At 38.9% G+C, this 26,601-nt stretch overlaps 1 protein-coding gene across 1 annotated transcript in view; it reads right to left on the bottom strand.

The window, feature by feature from the left end:
* Positions 1-1,403: 1,403 nt before the first annotated feature.
* LOC121524199 (4-galactosyl-N-acetylglucosaminide 3-alpha-L-fucosyltransferase 9-like) overlaps positions 1,404-26,601 on the bottom strand; it is a 37,664-nt gene continuing 12,466 nt past the window's right edge. The window contains exon 2 of the mRNA XM_041809473.1: positions 1,404-2,396. Coding sequence (XP_041665407.1) covers positions 1,404-2,396 — 993 coding nt within the window. The remainder of the gene's footprint in view (positions 2,397-26,601) is intronic.

Here is a 26,601-nt window from a genome sequence, read left to right as displayed (position 1 = left end):
AAATGAGTCAGTAAAATTATCTCATTTTTGATCCCCAGCCTTTGAAGGTACATGTTTTATTGTTATGAGCAATGGCATCATAGTACATGCACCACACATTTAATATAGAGCACCAATCATCAACTGGGGGCCAAATCAGGCCCCGACCCCCACCCCCTGCCCCCTACCACCACCACCACAAATATTTGGCCTTGCAGACTGCAGGCATGCTAAGAAACTCATCTTGATCAATACTGTTATGATGCACATTTTATTATCATATCCATACTCCTCAAAAATAGATTTTTAACACACCTAAAACAGGAAATTATTTCAGTTAAAATTAGAGTTGTTCCAATTCCGATGCCAGTATTGGAAATATGTTCTATACTGCTTAAAATTCAGGTACTGGTATAGGCGAGTACACAAGTTTATGCTCCAATCCGATACTGTTTGGTTTGGCTTTATATTTTGCTTTATTTAGCCATTCTGAATGTTAGCTCTATAAATCAAAAATCAATTCTTCTTTGCTGCCGGAAAGCACTGCATCCACGGGCTACCGTTTTTAGAGCAGAGAAGAAGAATCAAAGGACCCACTGCAGAGGCAAAGAATAGTGGCTGTGTGACAGTTTTCTCTGAATGTGATCGTTAAAATGCCTTCCAGACCAGCACTGTCGTACGGGACAAGAAGTGACACAGTTGATCAAAAATTAAATAACTTGTACACCATAAATCTTTGTTTCTTACTTCTTTTCCTTTGAGGCTAGCCGTGGTGCCATCCCTTTTCCGCTATTGATTGCTTTTGAATCCCTTGCAGCATTTTCAGTGAGTCTGGATCTCGTGTAATTTTTCGGGACTTAAATGATCAAATCCACACCAGTAAACCCAATATTGAAGGTCTTTTTATCCATTGGAATCCAATTACCATCATTTATAAATGCTAGCTTGAATGCTAACCATCGTATTGTTTACCTTTTGTTAGGGTCTGTCAGCCAGTTGCAGGCTGCTCCATAATCACATCATGCTGCCCAAATAGAGCATAATGGAGAGAGAGAGCCCAGGGTGTAGCCCCCTGTGTTATTGTTCTAATAATCAGCAGAAAATCAACTAGGGTCACAGAGATGCTGTACACTATGATTAGTTGAGCCATGTTCTGAGTCAAATAGGTTTAAAATAATTTGCTAGCAGTCTATCCAGAAAGTTCACACTGACATCGGATTGGGACTCAGTAAAGGCCAATATCCAACACCTTGGCATCCGAATCGGTTATAGGAAGGAAAAAAAATGGCTAGGAACATATCTACTTAAAATAATTCCAATCATAATTATAATTCTGTTAGCTCATATGCAGACTTCACTGGGTTACAGGCAGAATAATCAAAGATACTATTCACAATCTATGCAAACCCAGTCCTGTTTGACCTTCAGCGAATGATCCCTGAATAGTACCATCTGTAAATGTCATTAACCACATGGAAATTACGGTCTCTTGAAATATGCTCACAGGCGAGGCAGATGGGCTGAATGAATTCATTCCTGGTTGAGAGGAGGTGAGGGGAGACGGAGTAGTACTTCCTCCACTCAAAGTAGCGCATGTACTCTGTATCGTTTTTGTCCAAACGGAGGAGAAACTCAGCCAGAGCTTTATGATCGGGGAAATCTTTCACATGAATGAAAGCTTCTGAGGGAACAAACTGTTCGTAGTTTGCTCTTGGAGGACCCAAAACTACAGGGACAGTCCCTGCCACGAGGGGCCCGTTGAGCTTCTCAACAATGTAGTCTACGCAGATCGAGTTCTCAAAGGAGAGGTAAAACTTACAGCTACCAATGGTGGAGTAATATTGGTCATAGCTCAACCTCTTCCCAGTGAAACCTTTACCAAAAACGCTGATGTTAATGTATTTGGACAGTTCTGTGTAGTATTGTTCCCTCCCAGATGTTACAGTTGCTTTATTTCTGTTGCTGACAATCCAACAAACCAGGTTGTCCTTCTTGGGCAGAACAATGGGTTCTGTATTTTCAGTGTCCCTGATGGTGAGCTCATTCCTCACCACAATGTCAGCATCTCTTCTGTAGCTCAGTGTCAGGTTGAATAAGTTGTCCAATCCCCGCTTTATCTGTGTGTTCCTCGGAGATTCTACATGAAACCAAATCCACTTCTGAAAAGGAGGACGTGGGTCCGTGGGTAAGTTCTCAAGATTTCCGTGGATTTGTTTATGAAAGAAAACGACTCCCTGGGCTTTGTTGTAGAGGGTTCTGTTATCTGTCAGAACACAGCCAGTGATGTTGTAGAGTCTAGCACAAGTTTGGAGATGGAACCTAATACCAAGAGGCCACATCCACAGCAGGAGTATGGGCTTCTCATTTGGATCCACGCCTTCAACGTGTTGCACTTCATGCAACCGCACTGTCGTAGACTGGCAAACATTGGATCGAGGCTCAAAAGACAAAAAGAATGCCACAACTGAGCTGGCAAGGATGATAGCCGCTAGCGTTCTGCAAAGTTTTGTTTTTCTAGACCCTGGCATCTGTGGAAAATGGAAAAAGAAATCTGATGTTATTATTTTGCATGACTGGTAAACCACATCAGAAGGTACAGTAAACCCAACAATGTGTGAGTCTGATTTTAGAGGCATGTGGTTCAAATTCAGTGGAAACACTTTTTCCGCATTTACAAGTCACAGAATGTAGCTTATGGTGTCACATGATCAGTTCACTCTGAGCCAACATGGCGCAGTGTGGACAGGAGAGGAGATGAGACTTTTCTTAACATCAAACATTATATGTGGCTTTTGCCATTCATTCGGACTTTGCCTCTGAACTATCATCCGTTGCCTTCATCTTTTGTTCAAAATTATCAAGGCACCCGCTGTAGATGTAATCATAACCCTTCCAACATGCAACAGGTTTTGAACATCCAGCTTCCTTGCAGCGGAGTCACACAAGATGAGATTTCAAGAGAATTGCAAGGCTCAGGCCTAAAACTCCCTTCAGTGCAACTGTACTTGGTTGAAAATTAAGAAATATTGCCTTTATTTTGCGAAAAACTATAATGGAAACCCAGCTTCTGATACTGTAAGAAGGATCCCTCACCTCACATGGACATTTTTCACTTATCTCATGTAAATCTGGCCACATCCTGACGTTTCTTATACCTCTGATCATGTCTAGTCAGCAGTCTTGCACCTTTTATACATCTTGCAACCATACTATCAATACACATAGACCTGTATACACACAAAAAAAAACCCAGGAAAAAAGTTGTTAAACATTTGTGTGGTCCATAATCAAATCATATTTTCTCTGGTTTAAACAGTGCTATGTAGCCGGAACTTTTTGCACAGGTGTTGTTGTACTGGTCAAAACACGTTTGCTTCAAATTGTACACTGGCTCATCCATCTATCTATTAGTTTTATTTTCTGCAGGTGTGTCGCAGAGAGGGGAAATCTGTTAGAAACATGAAGCCGTTGGTGGTGAGCCGAGTGTGTCTTTGTGTTACGGCTTTGCTTTCCCCGTACAGCCACTCATCCACTCACTGAGATTCATTGGTGTGGAGCCGCATTTCCTAAAGCGTTACTCTGTCTTCCAGAACTACAAATAAACTACATTTAAAACACGTACCATTATCGGTAAAGTAGGACTGGGAAAAGCTGAACAGCTGGGTCATCGAGCAGGACAGGCAGAGCAGCTGAGGCTAAGCTAGGCTAAGTTGTGGCGAAAGACGAAATGGAGGCTAAGAGAAAAGCAGCAACACTGCGAGGGTGCTTGTTGTTAACTATATGTACACCTAAATGCACAACAGCTGTAAAACAGTAGTGGTTAGCAGTTGAAAGAGTTTAACTTTAGCTTGATCTACGGTCAGAGAAAAACCAACAGTAGCATAAGAGCGCAAACAGGAAGTGACGCAATACGTTCACTTCACATCAGCGATACTGGTGGAGGGGGAGGTAAGTGGGGGCCAACTGTAGCAAAAACAGCACTGTAATTTGCCATTTTATAGAAAAAAAAATATATATATATATATATGATTTTGTCATGGTCCCAGTTGCGAACCAGTATACCTAATAAGTCCTTTGAGAGGTTTGAATGACAACTGGAGCAACAGGGAGGTTTACAAAGTGAGACATCCATACATACAGACAGCTCTCCAATTATAGTAAGACAAACAGTCAGTTGCTAATCTTTTGATAGCTTGACGCTAAAGACTAAAGTGTTGAGAAAACTGATGACTTGAATAAATGAACTGTTCAGCAGTGGGTCTATTTTAGTTTCATTCAGCTGCTATGATACTACATCTAGTCTGCCAGCACCTCTGATACCAGACAAGGTCAGATCAGGACGTGTTTGAGATTTTACATTCACTGGTTATCCCTGCTGCTTGTGCCGATGTAAATGACTTTCAAGACAGGTTGCACGCACCCGTCGTGATTATGGATGTAATAAACATCACTCCCTGTTGTGATCTGACACCCTTGAATTAAATATGGTACTCTAAATAGCAATGCAAGACTATGATTCAGTCAGTTTACTGTTATGGATGGCACTGACACATGCATCAATCCTCAGACCACTGCTGGACAGATTTACAGAATATATGAAATCATTTTAACTGACAATTACCTGTTTAAGTGTGTTCAAAATCTGTTGTAGCTTATTGTTGATAATGAGAATACAAGTTTTCATAATAACTGTAATGATTATGTAGCTGACGCTGTCAGTTTGTTTAAGTTGCCATGACAACATGAGAGGTTAAGGTACCTAAATTTATTTACATGGCTGCCAGATTGTTTAATTTTTGTATTCAGACATAAAATGTCTGTTTTGGTACTGTTTGTTACATTATTAGTCAAGTTATTATTTTATTTATTATTTTGTCTGTAATGTTCGCTCTGTCAATAAAGTTTATTGAGGGTGACGTGATAGCGACCAGAAGCTAGCTACCGGGAAGGACTCAGAGAGAGATTTGCGGGTTTCAGCGTGACAAAAGTATATACCCGTTGTCCTTTTTTTGTTCCCTTTTTCTGTTGGTCTTCAGGCGAACAAATATTATTTTATTGCTTATGAGTTGTAGCGTTATGTTAAGATGTATGTCAGACTTTATATGATGTATTATTGTTTCAAACTGTTAATTGTCTTATTTCAGTTTTCACGGTGCTCCACACACGCCAGTTCTTCTGTGAAGATTACACCTTGAAGTGGACATCAGTTTGACTCGTGAGCTTTTGGAATGACCAGCAGTTATAGATTAAGATGGGTTTCTTAACATGCCTGCGGTCTGTAAGGCCAAATATTTGTCATGGACCAACAGTAAAACTGAAGAATAAGAGTGATGGCTTTGAATATGAAGTTGTATCAACCATTTGTTAATAAAATTTACTGATAAAAACAACGTGAGCATTATTGATGGCGACAGCTGATCACATAAGGGGATGAAGTTAAGAACAATGTAGCTTCACTGCCAATGAACGGGAGTGATCTAATAAAAGATCAGCCAGTCAAAGAAAGGCCTCAGGTCACATTCTTGGCAAGGCTTGAAAGTAGTACCCAACGTTGTACTTGGCCAACACCCTCTAAGTAGGGAATGTATTGACACCAGGATAAAACTGGTTCAGCAGACTTTCATCTATTTGTGTTTTGATTATTTTTGTAAAGCTGAAAAATTTATTTTTCTGACATGCACACATTACAAGTATTTCCTTAATTAAAGCACTATCTATCTACCTATATATAGCAAAATTCTTGAAAAAGCAGTTGTTGCCAGCTCCAGCTACATATGTCCAACCATGAGCTCCACGAACCTCTTTGGTCAGGATTTCGCACTCACCACAGCACTGAAACCACCCTCATCAAAATAAAAAACAACCAAAAGTTTGAAAATGAGATAATTGTTTACAGCCAGCAAAGCCACACAAATCCACAATAAAAGACTAAATAGTCTATCAGAAAAGCACACTAAAATGATTAAGCTTAACAATTAAAAATTCCATATATATGGAAACTCACAGAGCTATTTTTTAATAAAATATTTTAAGAAAAAAAGTCATGCTGAGGTTTTTAGAAGGCTGATGGCAGTCAGGACAAAAGAGCTGTCAGCTCTAGCCAGTCTTGCAAGTTGGAAAGGTGTGTTGAGAACCAAACGGGAGCAATGACAGAAGATCTGGATCTTTTGTCTTCAGTTGTAAGTATTTCCTATTAACATTTCGATTAGATTAAAATAAATATTACAAATCTCACACAGTTAGGTACAGACAGCACTTTAAAAAAACTACTTAAAACTGCTGGGTAAATTACCAGTATTAGAGTTCTGATTTAAATGAACAAGAAAACATTAAAAATTGATAAAGTGGTCCTGTTGTCACTGTCAGGTACACCCTGCTTGAATAAAAACCCAACAGGAATAAAAACAGTGAATAAAGAGGCATGTCTTGATAGAGAATAACAATGTATGGGTCAGTACTATTTAACAAGTACTGTCAGCAAGGCTGATAACAGCTGCTGTAAATCAAAGACGACTCAGTGCAAGCCATTTTAAACAGATTTTGAATATTAACATGACTTGAATATTTTCAGTTTTTAGGGGTTAAGGTAATCACAGCAGGAGCAAAAACAACTGTCTTACCTTTAATTGGAGCCCAGGCAAATATGTCTCCTCTGAGGTTAAAGGGCTGGTTGTTAATACTGATGTGCAGTACACGCTACACTCCCAAGTTCAGCCAGAGAAACCAGTTTTTATTATTCATCTGCTGAATCATTATTCATTCACCTGCTGCATCCCTGGTAGGAGTTCTTGGGTGAGGTGATCTTAATGATTGCAGATCATTGAACATCTGTGATTTACTTCCCAACCCTTATACCAGATGTCTCAAGGACAAAAACAAGAATGATGACCATTTTCATTTCATCTCCTCATGAAACAACGACAACTGTGTGTCTAGAGACTTGTTAGACCAGCTTTTGAAACAGGATATTAAGTTCTAAGTTGGTTAAGGATTGCAGGTGACAATCCATGCTGTGACTCAAACATATCTGTCATGCACACCCAGATTTAAGTATAGGGCCAAAGGATGTACTCAAACTTGTTTTGATTTCATGCTGCAGCTGAAATATTCCACTCACTTCAAGAGTGCCAAAAGCCTTATCAAGGATCTATCATGTACACATACCTTAGAACTGATAAGCTTCTATATCACACAGGACAGTGATTTTGTTAAGTTAAAACCCTGACATGTAAACACACAATTAGAGCTTGGATCTGTTGATCGCAGCACCTGGGAAAAAATAAAAAATTATATATATATATATATATATATATATATATATATATATATATATATATATAATTATTATTATTATTAGAAGTAGTATTATCATTTGTACATAGATTGTGTGTGTCTGTGTGTTATTTGATTGATTAGTAGGGATGATCTTTAATCCTCATCCACAGGCCCACCATGCATTAATGAGTCGTGTTTTCTGTTAGATGTGTCACACATCCCAGCCAGTGAGCAGATTTCGTTTGATCCACAAGGTGTTTTGGGGAGGCAGATTTTGAAAAATTTCATGATATTTTCATCAGATTTAAAAATTGAGCATAGTTGGTATAAAATACCTGCTGAAATACCAATCGTATGTTGCAATATTGCTTAAATTGACAAGTCATATGAAGCCAAACTGGGACCTGAATGAAGAACCGTTTAGGAGCCGAAATAGCCGACTCTTTATACTGAGTCGAGCCAAATGAGCCACATCACTGAAAAGAGCCGAAATTCCCATCACTAATAATCATGATGGCACATGAATGTGTAAATAGACTTTTATTTAGGCCTAATATTTCAACTATTAACTAAGCCATCTAAATCAATAATTTCAATAAAAAGCAGTATTTTAAGAATTTAAATCTGGCGGAGTCAAGTTATATGCAAGTATTTATGATATTTATTAAGATACAGCATTAGAAATGACGTTAGTTTCTGCTAATGTTACCTTATTTAACATGAAAAAAACGAGATTTCAAACTTATGAGTAATATTACATCTGGGTTAGGACGCTTAAATAAATTACTGCTGCACTGGTGCCAGAATTACTTTTAGAAATACCTTTGCTGTGGATCAGTACGTAGCTGTAAGCCCAATCCATGTACACAGCAGGCTGACTTTGGCGGCGAAACTTTCTTTTTTTTTTAAAGATTTATTTTTGGCTTTTATTTGATAGGACAGTAGATAGAGTCGGAAACAGGGAGAGACATGCAGGAGATAGTGCCATGGGCCAGATTCGAACCCAGGTCGCCTGTGTACATGGTGTGTGCCTTAACCACTCAAATACCGGTGTGCCTTCTTTATGTGTTTTAACTGTGGACAAGACAGGCTGTCGCTGCGTCCAGCATTCTGGTGTTTCAGGAATTTCAGTGTGAAGGATCTTGATGTTTTAATCCTCAGAAATAGCTGCTGTATGTCCTTCATGAGGTGACACAGGAGACCTATGCTCAGGCTGGTGTAAGTTTTCAAAGGCTGCAGTGTTGACTGGCTAGAGCTCACGTGACGTCAGAGCTGGTCAGGTAGTGTGGTTGGGATGTTAGGGGAGAGCATGACTAAATAAAAGCTGAGTCAGAAGGGAGGGAATACATGCAGAGAAGTCAAAGTAGAAGACTTTTTAATTAGTTCATTGATCATTGATGAACTACATCTTATTATAGCAAAGGCAGGGCTTAATATGATTCAATAATTGAGTTAAATACTGCATGTTGAACTCTCTTTAGAGCAGGGAGGAACAACGTATAAAAGACGCACAGCAGAGCGCCCATCAGCGCAGCATCACTTCAGCTCAGCAGACACGCTGTCCATAAGAGAGGCTGATACAGACTGTATGCTTTTCAAGACAGAAGGAGAATTATTTCTCTTGTCTAATTTTGTTTCAACAAGTTACAAAGATTTTTATCATAGATGAACAATTTAACCACCATGCACAGCTGCACTCAGCTCCCTCATCCTAATGGAGTCCAGTCCTGTCTGCACCCCTCACCAGTTTTTCGCATGTCAGGCCTTAATAAATGTGATCCCGTCATTCCTCAGTATAATAAATAATGCCAGACTAATATCAACTGAATTTATTTATATACAATTTAATTTTATGCCAACAAGAAGTGAAATGGTGGTCTTGATCTCTTATGTTTAAACAGGACATCATTTATAAATCGTGCAGTGTATTTAACTCCAGGTCTCATCAAATGGTAAAAATTCGTTTCGGTAAAAAATGTCAGAAAATTTAATCCAACTCTGGACATAGGATGTCCAGAGTTGGATTAAAGGGGTGTCAGGGGGATTCTGATAGAATGGGCATGCATAAGAACAACAACAGTAGGGGCTCAGACTAGTGCTTAAAGTCAAGTTTTCACTCAGCAGGAGAACTTGGAGCTCTTTAAGCAGCAGTGAGGAATCATTATCCATAGAATCCCTCTGGACTCTGTGGACTGATCCTAAATCGAGGTCAGATCAGATATTGGGGACAACAGGTTGTTGTTTTACAGTCGGAAACAGTCATAGTGAATGTACAGGGCTTAACAAATTTATTAGACCACCTGTCATATTTGTCTCAGAGACCATCCAGCATCATGAGGTGCTTTAATGCGGACTCTTTCATTTTCAGTGAGCTCTCCACGTTTTACCATTTTGAACAGAAATGAGGGATTTCAAACTGAATTCACCTTTTTATACCCAAATTTGAGCCGGCTCACTGGGCTTCTCTGAGAAGTCAGAAATGAATCAAGCATAACATTCAACCACTAAAACTCATTTTTCTGTTCAGGAATGCAAGTAAATAACTATAATTTGACATATTAATCAAGATATAACAATGTGCTTTACTATTTTATCAGTTTTTTGTGTAGATCAGTAAATTTGAAAATTCAAGGATAACAATAATAATTATTTTTTAGCATTAAAAATATCATTTTGGTTAGAGAACTTCTACATATTGGTGTGTTAATCATTGCAGAAACACAAAAAAATGATTTTGGTAATTACCAATGTTGTTTAGGGCAGCTGTGGCATAAACCTTACTTTGGTTAGGGTAGGGTGGTCTAATAAATTTGTTAAGCACTGTATATTTTTTATGAATATTCCAGTCTTGAAAGTGAATCCTCATTGGATACTAAAAACATTAAATCTGAACAAAACAAAATTGTAAGATGATACAAGGACAGTATGATATTTTTGTCTTACATAATCTTTTTTTCCAGTAAAAATCAGACAGTTGTTTGTCACACACACCCAGATTAAAGTACAGGATCATAAAAAGAACTCAAACCTGATTGATTACGAAGAGGAAGCGTTCTGCTCGCCTCAAGAATGCAAAGAAGAAGCGCCAAGAATGTGTCCTGTGAACACACCTTAGCTCTAGTAAATCTGTCAGGCAAGTTGTTATTTTCTTTTAACCGTGCCGAGTCCATAAGTTATTTTAAGAGAGGGTTGGGCTGAGCTTCTATCGTCATAATAAGTACGGATGAGTTCAGCAGCTACAGCTGCCCTGGCCCCTGACGGCTGATCAGCTTCCTTGCTACCTTGTGTAATACTGCTGGCAAAAATGGGTTGACATAGAATTACACACAAACATTTCAATCAATGGCTTAATTGATAAAATACCATACTTTCTGTTATACTTTAGAACTTTTGAATATAAGATAACTTTTGAATTATATTAAAGTGTTGGTAGATACTTTGACAGAATTTTTTTCGCTGCCTCATAAGAGGTTCAAAGTAGGGCTGAAATGATTCCTTGAGTAATTCAAGTCACTCAGTTACAAAATATCCTTGAAGAAATTATCAACCTTGAGACTTCGCTTATATCAGTCAATACCCACATATGGCCATAGACATCGCGCTGTGTGATGCACGGTGTTCTGTGTTTTGCATGAATGGCTAGTGTGGCTCAAAGCATTTACTTTCACTGTAGCCAAGTTTTCCAAGGAGAGTAAAGAGACCAACCCGGCAAAGCAGATGGATATGCCTGTTTCCGTGTTTCTCACTGGCGAATCCATCTTGCAAAGCTCCCATCTGAACCGTTTGGGCCCGGTTAGAAAGTGACAGGACCAATCAGCGTTGAGGGGCAGTACTTTCAGGTGTGGTGGAGTCGTTACATGTGCAAGCAGCGAGAAGAGGCCGGTGCAATTATGGAGGAAGACATTGGCATGGATGCTGCTAAAGCATAAGTTTTATAAGAACTTGATGACATTTCTTTAAAAGAAGATCAAATACAGCACTGAATTCTTTTCTTTTCAAAAACAACAAAAGTTTACTGTCGCCATGGTATGTGTTATGCAGTTCTCTATGGAGTTTACTCCTCGTTAGGGGCTACGTCACGTTTTGTTGCTCTGAGTGGCCTGTAAAGATGTGACAGAACATTCATCCAGTCACCTTCCAAGTTTTTTTTTTTTTTTTCAAAGGCTCTGCCCTTTCCCAAACGCTGTGTATGAGTGGTTTTTCAGATGATTTGATGATGATGATTTGATTGGTTTATAGGTCTTTTACCCTTGCAAAGCTGATGGATATGCCTGTTTCCATGTTTCTCACTGGCGAATCCATCTTGCAAAGCTCCTGTCTGAACCGTTTGGGCTCGGTTAGAAAGTGACAGGACCAATCAGCAATGAGGGGTAGTACTTTCAGGCACAGCAGAGTCAGTGTTAATTTTGTCGACTAAAACTATTCGTCGACAGCCTTTATTCCCATGACAAAAATTAGACTAAAACTAACAAAAAAAGAGCTGTGATGACTAAAACTAGACTAAAATATAATTTAGTTTTTGTTGGACATTCAAATCTGTGATATTTCTCCACTGTGGGTAATTCTGTCAAAATGCAATGCATCTGTATCTATTCTGCCTCTCAGCTGTACAAAGCAGGGACCACAGGTTTAGCAGAATACAGGGAACAAAATACCTTGATTTGGTACCAAATTTGGGCAAGAAGATAAATGCTTGGACTTAAAGTAAAGACTAAAATGTGGGGACAAAATTAACACTGGTTCAAAAATGTTTTGGGGTTGTTTTGCTGCCTCTGGCACTGGGTGCCTTGACTGTGTGCAAGGAATCATGAAATCTGGAGACCATCAAAAGATTTTGGGCTGCAATGTAGAGCCTAATGTCAGTAAGCTGGGTCTGCATCACAGTGTTAATTTTGGCAGCTATTTTTAATTTTAGTTTTAGTTTTAGTCTTTAAATGAAATGCATTTTAATTTTAGTCCCATTTTAGTAATTTCTACCCCTTTTAGTTTTAGTCTAGCTTTAGTCGATGGAAACTCAAAACATTTTAGTCTAGATTTAGTCCATAAAAAGTGACTCTTCTAGGTCCCAGAGTCTGGAGGAGGAGTGGAGAGGCACAGAATCCACATTGCCTGAAGTCCAGTGTGAAGTTTCCACAGTGATGATTTGGGCTGCCATGGCATCTGCTGGTGTTGGTCCACTGTATTTTCTGAAGTCCACAGTCAACGCAGCTATTTACCAGGACATTTTATAGCACTTCATGATTCCTTCTGCTGACCAGCTTTATGGAGATGCTGATTTCATTTTCCAGCAGGACTTGGCACCTGCCCACACTGCCAAATGTACCAAAAGCTGCTTCAATGACCATGGTGTTACTGTACTTGATTGGCCAGCAAACTGGCCTGACCTGAACCCCACAGAGAATCTATGGGGTATTGTCAAGAGGAAGATGAGAGACACCAGACCCAACAATGCAGATGACCTAAAGGCCGCTATCAAAGCAACCTGGGCTTCCATTACACCTGAGCAATGCCACAGGCTGATTGCCTCCATGCCACGCCACATTGATGGAGTTATTCATGCAAAAGAAGGCCCAACCAAGTATTGAGTGCATAAAAATCAACATACTTTTCAGAACCCTGACATTTCTGTGTAAAACATAATTTTTTTATTGATCTTATGTGACACTGAATTTTGGGTTTTCTTATCTGTAAGTCATAATCATTGACATTTCAAGGAATAAAGGCCTGAAATATTTCACTCTATGTGTAACAAGTTTCAGAAAAGAGTGACCAAAAAAAAAGAACTTTTTATGATACTCTAATTTTTTGAGATGCATCTGTATATATATATATAATGTAAATGTGCATAAATAGATAGCCAAGAATGTGACTTGAAGCCTCTCTTTGACTGGCTGGTCTTTTATTAGATCTCTCCCATTCATTGGGAATGCATTGTTCTTAACTATCCTCCTATGTGATCAGCTGATGCCATCAATAATTTTCACATGTTGTTTTTATCAATAAAGTTTAGTTTATTACCACATGGTTGATACAACTTCATATTCAAAGCCATCACTCTTATCCTTCAGTTTTACTGATTGCTCAGTGACAAATATTTGGCCTTGCAGACTGCAGGCATGCTAAGAAACTCATCTTAATCATTACTGTAATTATGAACATTTTGTTATCATATCCATACTCCTCAAAAATAGATTTTTAACACACCTAAAACAGGAAATTATTTCAGTTAAAATTAGAGTTGTTCCAATTCCGATGCCAGTATTGGAAATACGTTCTATACTGCTTAAAATTCAGGTACTGGTATAAGCGAGTACACAAGTTTATGCACCGATCCGATACTGTTTGGTTTGGCTTTATATTTTGCTTTATTTAGCCATTCTGAATGTTAGCTCTATAAATCAAAAATCAAGTCTTCTGCGCTGCTGGAAAGCACTGCATGTACGGGCTACCATTTTTAGAGCAGAGAAGAAGAATCAAAGGACCCACTGCAAAAGCAAAGAATAGTGGCTGCGTGACATTTTTCTCTGAATGTGATCGTTAAAATGCCTTCCAGACCAGCACTGTCGTACGGGACAAGTGACACAGTTGATCAAAAGTTAAATAACTTGTACACCATAAATCTTTGTTTCTTACTTCTTTTCCTTTGAGGCTAGCCGTGGTGCCATCCCCTTTCCGCTATTGATTGCTTTTGAATCCCTTGCAGCATTTTCAGTGAGTCTGGATCTCATGTAATTTTTCGGGACTTAAATGATTAAATCCACACCAGTAAACCCGATATTGAAGGTCTTTTTATCCATTGGAATCCAATTACCATCATTTATAAATGCTAGCTTGAATGCTAACCATCGTATTGTTTACCCTTTGTTAGGGTCTGTCAGCCAGTTGCAGGCTGTTCCATAATCACATCATGCTGCCCAAATAGAACATAATGGAGAGAGAGAGAGAGAGACAAAGAGAGGTTTAAGATTGACTGGTTATCACTGCTGTTGCTCTGCCAATGTTGTAAATGACTTGCAAGACAGCATGCACACACCTATCATTATCATGGACATATTCATACTCAAATTATATATATAAAAAACATAATACCTTTGTTAGAAACCAAAAGTTTGACACCAACATTACATATTCGACTCAACATATTTTTTCATATATTATTTAATCACCTGACAGAGGTAAGATTTGCTACTCGTAATGCCAGTGCAGAACTGTATATCCTGCCTGTTTGCTGTTAGGGATGGAACAAACACATGTACTGATTTTCAGAGTGCTGTTGGACATAATTAATTTCTATGAAAGAAGAAATCTCTGCAGTCTCTTTATCTAGATGATAACGATGAAAACTTAAGTGACGTCAATTATCATTTACAATGATATAATTGTTTACAACCAGCAAAGCCACACAAATCCACACAAAAGACTAAACAGTCTATCAGAAAAGCACACTAAAACGATTAAGTGTTACAATTAAAAATTTCATATATATAAAAACTCAGAGCTATTTTTTAATAAAATACTTTAAGAAAAAAACGTCATGCTGAGGTTTTTAGAAGGCTGATGGCAGTCAGGACAAAAGAGCTGTCAGCTCTAGCCAGTCTTGCAGGTTGGAAAGGTGTGTTGAGAACCAAACGGGAGCAATGACAGAAGATCTGGATCTTCCTGGTTTTAATTTTTTTTTTAAGTAATTCAGTTTTAAGTATTTCCAATTAACACTTTTATTAATTTAAAATAAATATTATAAATCTTACACAGTTAGGTAAAGACAGCACTTTAAAAAAAACTTTAAATGAAAAAGAAAACATTAAAAATTGTTAATGTGGTCCTGTTGTCACTGTCAGCTACACCCTGCTTGAATAAAAACCCAACAGGAATAAAAAAAGGGGAATAAAGAGGCATGTCTTGATAGAGAATAACAATGTATGGGTCAGTTGGTTTGACAGAAACACAATAATTTAACAAGTACTGTCAGCAAGGCTGATAACAGCTGCTGTGAATCAGACGACTCAGTGCGAGCCATTTTAAACAGATTTTGAATATTAACATGACTTGAATATTTTCAGTTTTTAGGGGTTAAGGTAATCACAGCAGAAGCAAAAACAACTGTCTTACCTTTAATTGGAGCCCAGGGAAATACATCTTCTCTGAGGTTAAAGGGCTGGTTGTGAATATTAATTTGCAGTACATGCTAAACTCCCAAGTTCAGCCAGAGAAACCTGCTTTTATCATTCATCTATAATCCATCCTGCTGCATCTCTGGTAGGAGTTCTCGGGTGAGGTGATCTCAATGATTGCAGATCACTGAACATCGCATAGTTCTTACGTCAACCCTTATTCTGCACCCTGCAGAAATATTACAGATGTCTCAAGGACAAAAACAAGAATGATGACAGTTTTCATTTCATCCCCTCATGAAACAGCGACACCTGTGTGTCTAGAGATTTTAATTAGCTTTTGAAACAGGATAACTTTAGATGCATGGCTGCAGGTTGGTGAAGGATTGCAGGTGTCAATGAGAAGTCCATTCTGCAACTCAAACATATTTTTCATGCACACCCAGATTTAACCCTTAGGTATTCCTGGGCACATTTTTTGCATTATGTTTTGTAATTCTTGACCTAATTTATGTTCTGTTGCTGTGATTGGCATAAACTGCACAAAGATGTGTATTTTTGCTCACTTCTACTCACGTATACATCCCTTGGGGACAACTCTTGCCCATTTAAACCCATTATAATTTCTTAGTTTGATTATCCTTTTTGGGCCAAGCATGTATCCGTAGGGCACCACTTACAGTGGGATTTTTTATAGCTTGGGTTTTGCATGTTAAATGTGAGAAATTGCATCTCTGAAGTGCCACTCCAACGTGCTTCACTGGGGATTTGCTGCAGGTTCAGTGCCTGAGCTGCCAAACTGCATCAATACCCACTGATCAGAAATCTCCACACAGGAAGTCAAAATTTCAGAGTATCAGGTATTTAAATAACCTGACATGCCAGATGGATTTGTTTCACACCTCCATCTGGGAAAGCTTCAATAGGAAACGCTGGAGAAAAGGCAGAGGCTTTGAAAAATACTTGGAGTATGACTGCATAAACATTCTGTCCATCACATCTCTACAGGCCAATCAGAGCAACAAAACACGTGACGTAGCCGCTACCAAGCTGCACGTGTGCAGCTACTGACGAATAACGCAAAACATGGCGACTACAGACATGTAAGTACTCGAATTTTGTCGTTTTTGAGAAGAAAACAACTCACTGCTGCTTTTTGTTCTTCTTTTAACGAAGAAATGTCATCAAGTTTTGAAAAAAACTGGCGCTTTAGCACCATCCACGCTAATCTCTTCCTCCATAACTGCACCATCTCTTACTGCTGCTTGTTTACGTCATGACTCTACTGCACATGAAAGTACTGCCCTTCGTCGCTGATTGGTCCTGTCACTTTCTAACTGGGCCAAAACAGTTCTGATGGGAGCTTTGTAAGATGGATTCGCCAGTGAAAAACAAGGAAACGGGTGTATCCATCTGCTTTGCAAGGTTAGTATTTAAAGGGATGTCATGATTAGAATTGGAGGTGATATCAAAGAATAAATCAATCAATTGAAAAAAAAAAAATTATGAATATAACCATATGAAGTAGGGGTTGAAATGTTTCCCAGGGGTCCATCTTTTGAATTATTTCCACCAATTTCTGGACACTGCACAAAACATGAAAATGCATAAAACTTGATGTTCATGGTAATTGATGACTTGGGACCATTTTTGATAATAATTCTTTTAAAAATCCACTTATGATTTTTATATGGAAAATATCTCATTCTCAATTGAATATTGAACCAACTGGCATTTAAAGAGTTAAAACTAGGGCTGTCAACATTGACGCATTAATGCGGATTAATCCATCATCATGATTAATCTGATTAAAAAATTTAAACGCAATCAATCCATTTACAGCGCAGAATGACACAAAATCCCTTAAACGTCTCTGGCAATGCATTTTGGGCAGTTTGTCCAAGGAGGGTTACCGTCGAGCATGCCGCCGCGCATGCGCAAATGGGGCGTTGATCCAGTAGTGACCAACCAACTCGATATGGAAGACGCTAAACAGCACGTTGGCCATCTCGCTGGGAAATTTAAGTACAAAAAAAACACGACAGAACAGTCGACTGATATAAAGTATTATGCAGATTCTGCAGGAAGGAGTTTTCTTTTCACCGAAGCACTTCCAGCTTAAAATACCACATTAACGCGAAGCATAGGTTCATCAGGGATTCTGCTAGAACTTCTATTTGTTTTATTTTTATTCAGGTAAAAAAAAAAATTCTACTGCCTCAGGTTATGTTCAAATACAGCTCTGTTGTTGTGTTTTTATGCACTTTTTGATGTGCTTTTGTCATGTTGCCAAATTTAAAAGGGAGACTATGAATAAAAGCAAGGACGTCCCGATCCCAATCACATGTATCAGATCAGGGCTGATACTAAGCATTTTTTATTGATCAGCCCAGCAGATCATTTACGTCAGTTGCCGTAAATGTAGCACAATTTACGACAGTCCGCAAACGCACCAGTAACAACAAAGCAGAAGTAGCAAGTAGCAACATTAGCTTCTGTGTGTTAAAATGTCAGCAGTGTGGAAAAACTTCAAACGTGAGAGCAAAAACAGTCCATAAGCTACTTGCAGCATCTGTAACATGACTGTTTCACGAGGTGGTAGCAGCAGAGCTGTGTTTAACACTACAAATTTGATCCGTCATCTACGGTCAAAACATTTAGCAGAGTACGGGGACTTTACAAGAGCAACAGGCAGCGTCACCGAAGCAACAACCTCTGGACTTTAAGAGGAGAGATAAATACCCTCGAGAGAGCAACAAGGCAAAAAGGATAACAGAAAAAGTGGTCGAGTTCATCACTTTGGACAACCAGCCCATCTCCGTGGTGGAGAATTTGGACCCAAGCTATGCCCTGCCGTCTCCACGATACATTACTAGCACTGCTTTAACAGAGCTGTACAATGAAGTACATGATAGCATACTAGAGAAAAGCAACTTCACTGCCGTTAGCTTCACTACAGACATTTGGAGCTCAGATGTTTGCCCCATGTCACTGCTGAGTCTCTGAGAAAAAAGTGAGGGGAGGGGGAGTGATGTAGCAGCTCTAGTTGCACTTTAGAAATTGCACTGAAATTACAAGAGTTCCTTGTATTTGATTTTTGACTCTGTTACACTAACCCTCTAAGTGAAACTGAGGTTATATGAGTTCATTTTTTTGACTGCTCAGGTCATTCAGCTGACCACTTTAAATGGATTTTGATGTTCTGATTGAATACTAAACACTGCACTAAGTGAATATGTAAATTTATTTTTTGACAGATAAAGTGAAACAGAGCTGTTACACCAATCTGAGCAGAAATTTGATTTTATGTTTTTTTACAACAATATTGGCTGTACTGAGTTAAATGGAATAAGTTATAAGAGATAAGAGATATCTAGTAGTAACAACTGAAACTCTAATCCAGGTAATTATGAGTATCGGATCGGGACTCTGTATCAGCAGATATTCAATTTTAAAAAATCAGATCATGATCAGAGGCCAAAAATTAAAAGTGAATATTTTTCATCAAATTGATCTGTAGTTTTTGGAAATTTGACATTACCAGCTGCTTTCTGGGTGCCAGACATGTCTAGCCCGGCTACATTTCTTGATTTAAAAATTTGGCCCAGTTGAATTTGTAATTGAATAGCCCTGGCATATATATTCCCTTCTTTCTTGAGTCATTTTGCTTATGCAAAATGACACGTGATTAAAAGAGATTAAAAATGAATGATATTTAATCATAATTAATCGAAATTAATCCACAGCAACCCTATGATTAATCTGATTAAAAATTTTGATCGTTTGACAGCACTATTTAAACACATAAAATCATGACAGTTCCCAATGATTTGTTATGTCATGATCAGAGCTGGAAGTGATAAGAGAAAAAAATGTATTTAAAAAGATAATATAAATCACGAATTTTATCATTTAAAGTAGGTGCAGAAAATATCCCCAGGGATATATGTGTGTAGTCGCTTTAAAAAATAAATCTTAAAAAAAAAGGGTACAAATTAATGAGAACTGACTCATAAGAGTGGCAAAAATTGGCCATGGTTAGAAGAGGTTGAAATAAATAACTTCAACATCAGACCCAATAACAGCCTGACACACGTTTCAGCTCTATAAATGATCTAAATGTTAGCCAGGACAGCTAACATCAATGCTACTGATCCAACACACATTAGTATAATCAATAAATCACTGGAGAGGGCTCATTCTCTGGTTAGCTGCAGAAAGAGAGTCAGATGTCCTTGACCAACAGATGGTAATGGTATGTGTTATTAACAAGCAATCCAGTGTTTGTTCATAGGGTGATGAGATCACTCATATATTGAGTTTACTGTAAATGCTCATCCCTGGTGTGTAAGTGTTTGTCTTACTGAACCTAAAGAGTGGAAATCATGTGCTTTACTGAAACTAATATGCTATTTTCAGAGCCATTATGTTCTCTGTTGTCTTCCTGTCCATGCATTATGAGATCTTGATGAGGTCAAAGGAAATGATTCAAGTCTCATTAAAGCAGGTTTTCATTTTGACTGTGGATGATCATTGCTGTGCTGCGCTGGATTGCATCACTGCAGTGGAGATAGCTGAGAAAGAACAGCACTTACCATTCCAGCCTCTCCACACACACATCAACTGTGTAGTCCCAAGGCAGCAGAGCAATGATATATGCGATATATAAACTTCTATCCAGCTAAGTGGATAAGGAGAAGAGTTAGCAAAAGGTGCCTGGAGCTACGGTGTCCCCAGAGGCCCATTATAAGCTTCTCAGAGGTGCCATCCACTCTCAGTGTGGCTCTGAATCATTAGGAGATATGTGCCTGCTGGCCTGTAATGAGTGTAGCACTGGCCAAACGTCAGTCTGTCCTCCCTCCTGGGAGAATGAGAGATCGAAGGCACCATGGGCCACTTGGACATTTCCTTTATATCTCAGATGCTTCAGCGTCTCTTTGAAAGTGTTAACTTAGACAGGGACTCTGCTCTTCTACTGCTGTCTGAATTATTCTGGAGCTAAGAATAAACGACACAAATAGACGCCATGTGGCCTTACATCAGTGTACAGTGTTCAAGCAGTGAGTGTTTTCATGTTTATTGATTCAACTTTAAAGCAACAGTAGCGTTGTTTGTATATGTGATGCATTTTTAGTCCAATTAACTTTTTCTATGGTTGTGGGTTGACCCCCATGATAAATTTGCCAAATCTCTGCAAATGCCAAACAGCTTATTCTGCTGACTCTTCTTTGGTGGATTGGATGATTAAAGTCTGAAGTAACAAAGCATACTGGCAATGGCACCCTGAACCATCACTGACTGTGGAACACTGGACTTCAAGCACTGTGGATTCTGTGCCTTCCAGATCTTCTTCCAGACTCTGGGACCTTGATTTCCAAATGGAATTTAGAATTAGTTTCACCTAGAACCAGGACTTTGGACCACTGAGCAATAGTCCAGTTCTTTTTGTCCTAAGTCCAGGTGAGAAGCTTATATTGTTGTTTGTGGTTCAGGAGTGGCTTAAGACTAGGACCACAACACTTGTAGTCCATTCCTGGACCCGTCTGTGTGGTGGCTCTTGATCCACTGACTCCAGTCTCAGTCCCCTCCTTGTGAAGCTCCCTTAAGCTCTTTAATCTGCTTTATTTGACAATCCTCTGAAGGCTGAGCTCATCCCTGTTGCTTACACTCCTTTTCTTCACACACTTTTCTTTTCCAGTCAACTTTCCATGAATATGCTTTGATACAGCCTCTGAGAACAGCCTGACTTTCAGTAGGGACCTTCTGTGGCTTAGCCTCCTTGTAGAGGGGTCAGTGATTGTCCTCTGGACATTTGTGAAGTCAGCAGTCTTCCTCATGATCGTGGTTGTGTGGACTGAACCAGAGTGAGAGAATACAGGCTCAGGAAACTTTTGCAAATTGGACTTTTACACAATATTCTAACATACAGATGAGATTGTAAGAAGTATTTTCATAGAAGTTGATCCCAACATTGTTATCAGCATACAACGCCCCCAAATGGGCTGGATTGGGTCACAATCTTCTGATTGTATGTTAATGAAGCGTTTTGATTCTCTGGGAAAACTGAAGCACCAAGCCAACCGCTATTTTTTCCTTAAAAAGGAGACGGTATTTGCCTTCAGCTAAAAAAATGTACTTGGCTAGACTTAGCTATCGATGAACAGTGTTAAATATTTTATCTAAAAGAAACTGAGCTAGAGTGTGAGTTTAAAAAAAACTTAAGAAAGCGATGACTCCTCAACAGTTCAATCATAACCATGCATACGTGTATTTTCTTTCCATGAAAGATATCAACATCCCATTGAACACACCGAAGAACTTGCCTGACCACAGAGCCAGGATCTGAAATCTGCACCTTGAAATGAACCAATCAGGAGATCAACCAGCCTCTTGTAATATGAAGTACACACAAATTTTTCTCCTTTAAAGCCCATAAAAGCCTGACAGTGTGTGGTAGTGAGCCCAGATGGTGTCTGGCCGTGCATCCTTCTGTTCTTCTGGAAAATGGTTGGAGGGCACATCCATTCAGCCAAGCTCCAGATATTTTCTTCCAAGCACACTCACCACCTGTGGAGTACTTTCTCCTGCTACTGATTAAATAAATAAGTAAATAAACTTCATTTCCATGGTGAAGAAGTCGGAGAAAGACTAAGGAGGATTTATGTCACCCACTAAGAACTAAAGAGGAGAAGAGATGAAGAGGCATGACAATCAATATTTTCTCACTGACAAAAACAAATACTAAAACCAATTCAGCCTTTGAAAAGAGGAGCTTCATGCCTCAGCCCCTCTTTCTTTTATCATTTCAATCTTCCTCTAACTCTTCTTTACTCTTCTTATTTTAAAAGGAAAACGCTGTCTGGAATCTCCACCCTGGTCTCCTTCACCTTCTGACCTAGAGCTGTAGCCAGATCTCCTTCTGTGCACAGAAAACAGATGTGCTCCACTTCAGAGGTGTCATCCTTTAGAGCAGGGCTAAACCAATCAGTTTGAATTGGGGCCAATTCTGAAAAATGATCCCATATGAAAGGCCTGAGATAGAGCTCTGCACAGTACCCTTTTCTTAACACCATGCTAAGATGCCAGCAACTTTGCTCTTCGTATCTGCACATCTACTATAGCTCAGAGGATTAAATGGGCATGGTTGCATTTACATCTCATCTGAACCGAGCCAGAGTCCACTTGAATCGCGCCCAAGACCACCTACCCAAGTGGGCCCCGGCCCGGTGCCTGGGCGCAGTTCTTTTGCATTCACACTGCCAAAATGAACAGGACTTTGGGCTCCAGTGCACTCTGATCCGGGACCGGGTCCCTAGTGTGAAAGCCACCTCAATTGGATTTAAGTCCGGACTTTCACTTGGGAAGTGGCTCAACAGTGCTTCTTGGCGATGCTGACGTCGCCACCAAGTGCCAGAGGCAAGTCCACTACGTCATTCAACACAGTAGACAAGGACTGTGCACGTTTTTCGGAATAAAAAGCTCAAATGAGGAGATTACATGGATTTTAATAAATCATTTAATAAAAAAATCACTTATCATAAAAGTGATAAGTGATAATGAAATATAAGTATAAATAAGTCATAGATCGTTTATGGTGCAGACGGTCCATTTTGGCAGAAGTGGTCCAGCACAATAAACGCTGAACTGGAAGTACTTCGTATACGCCTGAAAAAGGCCTTGTTGTGCAAGTTATTTGAATAAAAAGCTAAAACGATTAGATTTATATATGAATATGTATATATAGATTCAAAACAAAAAATAGCTATACATATATGAAACTGTATTACTTATAGAATTATTTTATTTTAAATTATGGAGTAGGCTATGTCTTTTCTTTTAACTGAGAAAATAAAAGAAAGCAGATTCTGCTTTTATGTTTCACTTTCAAGTTTTTTTTTTTACATGGATCTTTTGTTATAAATGATTTACTCAAATCCATCCAGTCTCATCGTTTGAGCTTTTTCTTCAGAAAACTTGTACAATCCTTATCTACTATATTGAATGACGTAGCAACCTGCCTCTGGCAACATGGTGCAGATGCCAACTTCTGGCCAGCCAGTCTCCCGTCGCATATTTTGTGTGGGCTCAGTGATACGTGAATTTGGAACATAAATCGATTCATTTAGATAAATATAACATTATGGCTGTGCTTGTTAACCCAAAATCTCATAAAATTTTCATCTACTTGTACTTGGCGGACTCACCTCTATTAACATAGCAGCGACACATGGAGAAAACAACAAAGAAGACGTTCAGCAGGTCAAATTTGAACCCAGGCTGCAGGGTTGAGGTCAACACCCTTGTACATGGAGCATGCAAACTGCCAGAGCACTAAGACAGCTCTTTTTTTTTTTTTTTTTTTTTTTAATCATGCTAGCCAGCTGTTCAACTGAGTAGAAACCATACATGTAAGTTGGTTCCTTGGCTGAATGATGCATCCATTATCACATTTCAGTTTGACAATATTGAATCAAGTGATACGTTGCGCCATGAAGGACACACCCTTCAAACAATCCCTTCAAAATAGGACACCCTTGATTCAATAGATGCAAGCTGTTAAGGATATGTCTTTTGTAGCCTGGTGCAACAAGACTTAAAAAATTAAAGTTAAAAAATGATCACACTGTTTTTTAGCACTTCTGTAATAAAAAGAGTCCGCCCCAAAGACTTCTTGCAGCAAAATCTTAGCCAAGTGTTGTCAAAGTCAGCATGAGTTGTCTTAAAATGCCTTCTTAACTTGTATTTCTTGCACACCCATATGCAGGCGTTACAGAGAATGCACACAGACCATGCACAACAAAATGAAAAGCTCATACTACTTTATCTATTTTTGCTTTTATATAAAAGACATTTTGTCAAGGTACTCTAAAAACTTACACCTGGTCCACTGGTTAAACCTAAGGTTGGTCTTATTTTACAGTTTAAATCAGACATTATGTTATACAAAGGCTTAAAAATATTTTATTCTTGTGCTTTTATGCCTTCATTTGATAGATAGGGAAGTGGATAGAGTTAGAAATTGAAAAGAGAGAGTGGGGATGATATACAGGAAGGATCAGCAGGTCAAATTTGAACCCAGGCTGCAGGGTTGAGGGCAACACCCTTGTACATGGAGCATGCAAACTGCCAGAGCACTAAGACAGCTCTTTTTTTTTTTTTTTTTTTCATGCTAGCCAGCTGCTGAACTGAGAAACCATACATGTAAGTTGGTTCCTTGGCTGAATGATGCATCCATCATCACATTTCAATTTGACAATATGGAATCAAGTGATACGTTGCGCCATGAAGGACACACCCTTCAAACAATCCCTTCAAAATAGGACACCCTTGATTCAATAGATGCAAGCTGTTAAGGATATGTCTTTTGTAGCCTGGTGCAACAAGACTTAAAAAATTAAAGTTAAAAAATGATCACACTGTTTTTTAGCACTTCTGTATTGAAAAGAGTCTACCCCAAAGACTTCTTGCAGCAAAAATCTTAGCCAAGTAGAAAAGTATCGCAATTTTTTTTTAGCACTTCTGTGTTGAGAAGAGTCAATAAACCTATTTGAATGTATATAGGGGCAGTTTTATTGGTTTTGAGGCCCCGAGGCCCCAAGTTTTGCTTAAACGCCACTACTTCCTACTGCTTTGATGACAGTCAAATGAATTCAGCACAATGCAGGGTGCCACAAATATATATTTAATATTATATTATATTATATCAATATTATACATATTGAAGCTTTACTGAGTGTAAAATAAATTGCATCATAAGCAACATCTGTAAGGTTAAGTGTAAGTAAACACTTGCTTACATCAATTTGGATATGCTACATCCACATAATCAATCAGTCATTATTTGAATAGCGGCAATCCATTATGGAAGTTGTCTCAAGACAACAGGGCACGTCTAGACCGTACTCTCTGATGTTGCCTTTTATAATAAAGAATGGCGTTAATCACCATGAGCTCAGTACTAGCAGTATTTAGCCCTGTTACAGTGGAGAGAAAAAACTTTCCTTTAAGGGGCAGGCATCCCGGGCAGAACCAGACTCATTTTGATAGCCATCTGTCAAAGCCACGCTAGGATTGGAAAAAGTTAGTAGGAGAGGCAAGGGAGAGAGCAGGAAGGAGAGAGGGACAAGAGAAACAACAAATGGAAGACAAACTCATGGTAGTTATGGCCATAAACTTACCTCCCAATTTACAGGATATGGCTTTTACGTCAATAATGATGGTAGCATATATATGAAGAATTAGCAATAACAACCATGATGAAAGAAACCAAAGCAATGTAATATTAGCATTAGCAGCTAGGAATATGATGAAATACACAGAACTATTACTAATAAAGTGGTATCACCAGTAAAGTGGTAATGAAGCTCAGCATAAGTTCAAGCAGAAAGACATTTTCATTTCCATATATCCTTTCATTCACCAGCATTCACTTCTCTCCTTTCCTCCATTCTCCCTTTCTGTTCTGGTCATCAGCTGGTATGGGCGTCTAATTTTTTAAGGTCTGAGCCAATCCCATTCTGCCACTGCGTCTCCTGCTGCTGTTATATTTAAAATCTGTTTTCTTCTCTTCTGCAGTCAGTCTGTTGTTTCAGTGGAACAGCTGCAACTCTCTTCCACCCCAGCCACCTCCATTACATCTCATTGCGATCCAGGTCCAGCTTCTTCATGCCAACTCTCATTTCTTCATAGCCAGTCCATTCCTTAGCTTATCCTTCCATTTCTACCAGTGTCTAGTGATGTCGGCCTCACTACCCCTTCTATGTACATAAAGGCACCACAAGGGAGTCTATACACAAGAGACATTTCCAAACATTTCCAAACGTAAAATGAATTATTGTTAAGCTTGTATTAAGGGTGCTTTCTTGCCTACGTTGTTTGGTCCAGACTTTCAGACTTTTTAATTTGATCCAAACCTAAATGACCGGTATTAAACCTTACCTGGACTATGGTCTGGACAAACAGTCTGCCCTGGTCTGACCGAACTGAAACACAGTCTGGTTCATATCCAGTGTGAAAGTATTGTTTTGAAAGGCTTAACTACTCTACTCTTCTACATACAAACTACATGTATTATTCAATGTGCCAAAGTGACCTGTCTGTTAGTCCGTTTGCAGTAATTGACCTATGGCTAAGTCCCGCCCTCAAACGCGATAAGCCAATCACAGTGCATATACTACTCCAATACACTCGGACATCAGCTGCCTGGAAGTCCATTTAAATGAATGGGAGAAAGTCA

Source organism: Cheilinus undulatus, linkage group 16 (assembly GCF_018320785.1).
Source record: "Cheilinus undulatus linkage group 16, ASM1832078v1, whole genome shotgun sequence".
Taxonomy (NCBI): domain Eukaryota; kingdom Metazoa; phylum Chordata; class Actinopteri; order Labriformes; family Labridae; genus Cheilinus; species Cheilinus undulatus.
Note: the sequence above shows the minus strand (reverse complement) of the source record. Positions and strands in the feature narration are given on the sequence as shown.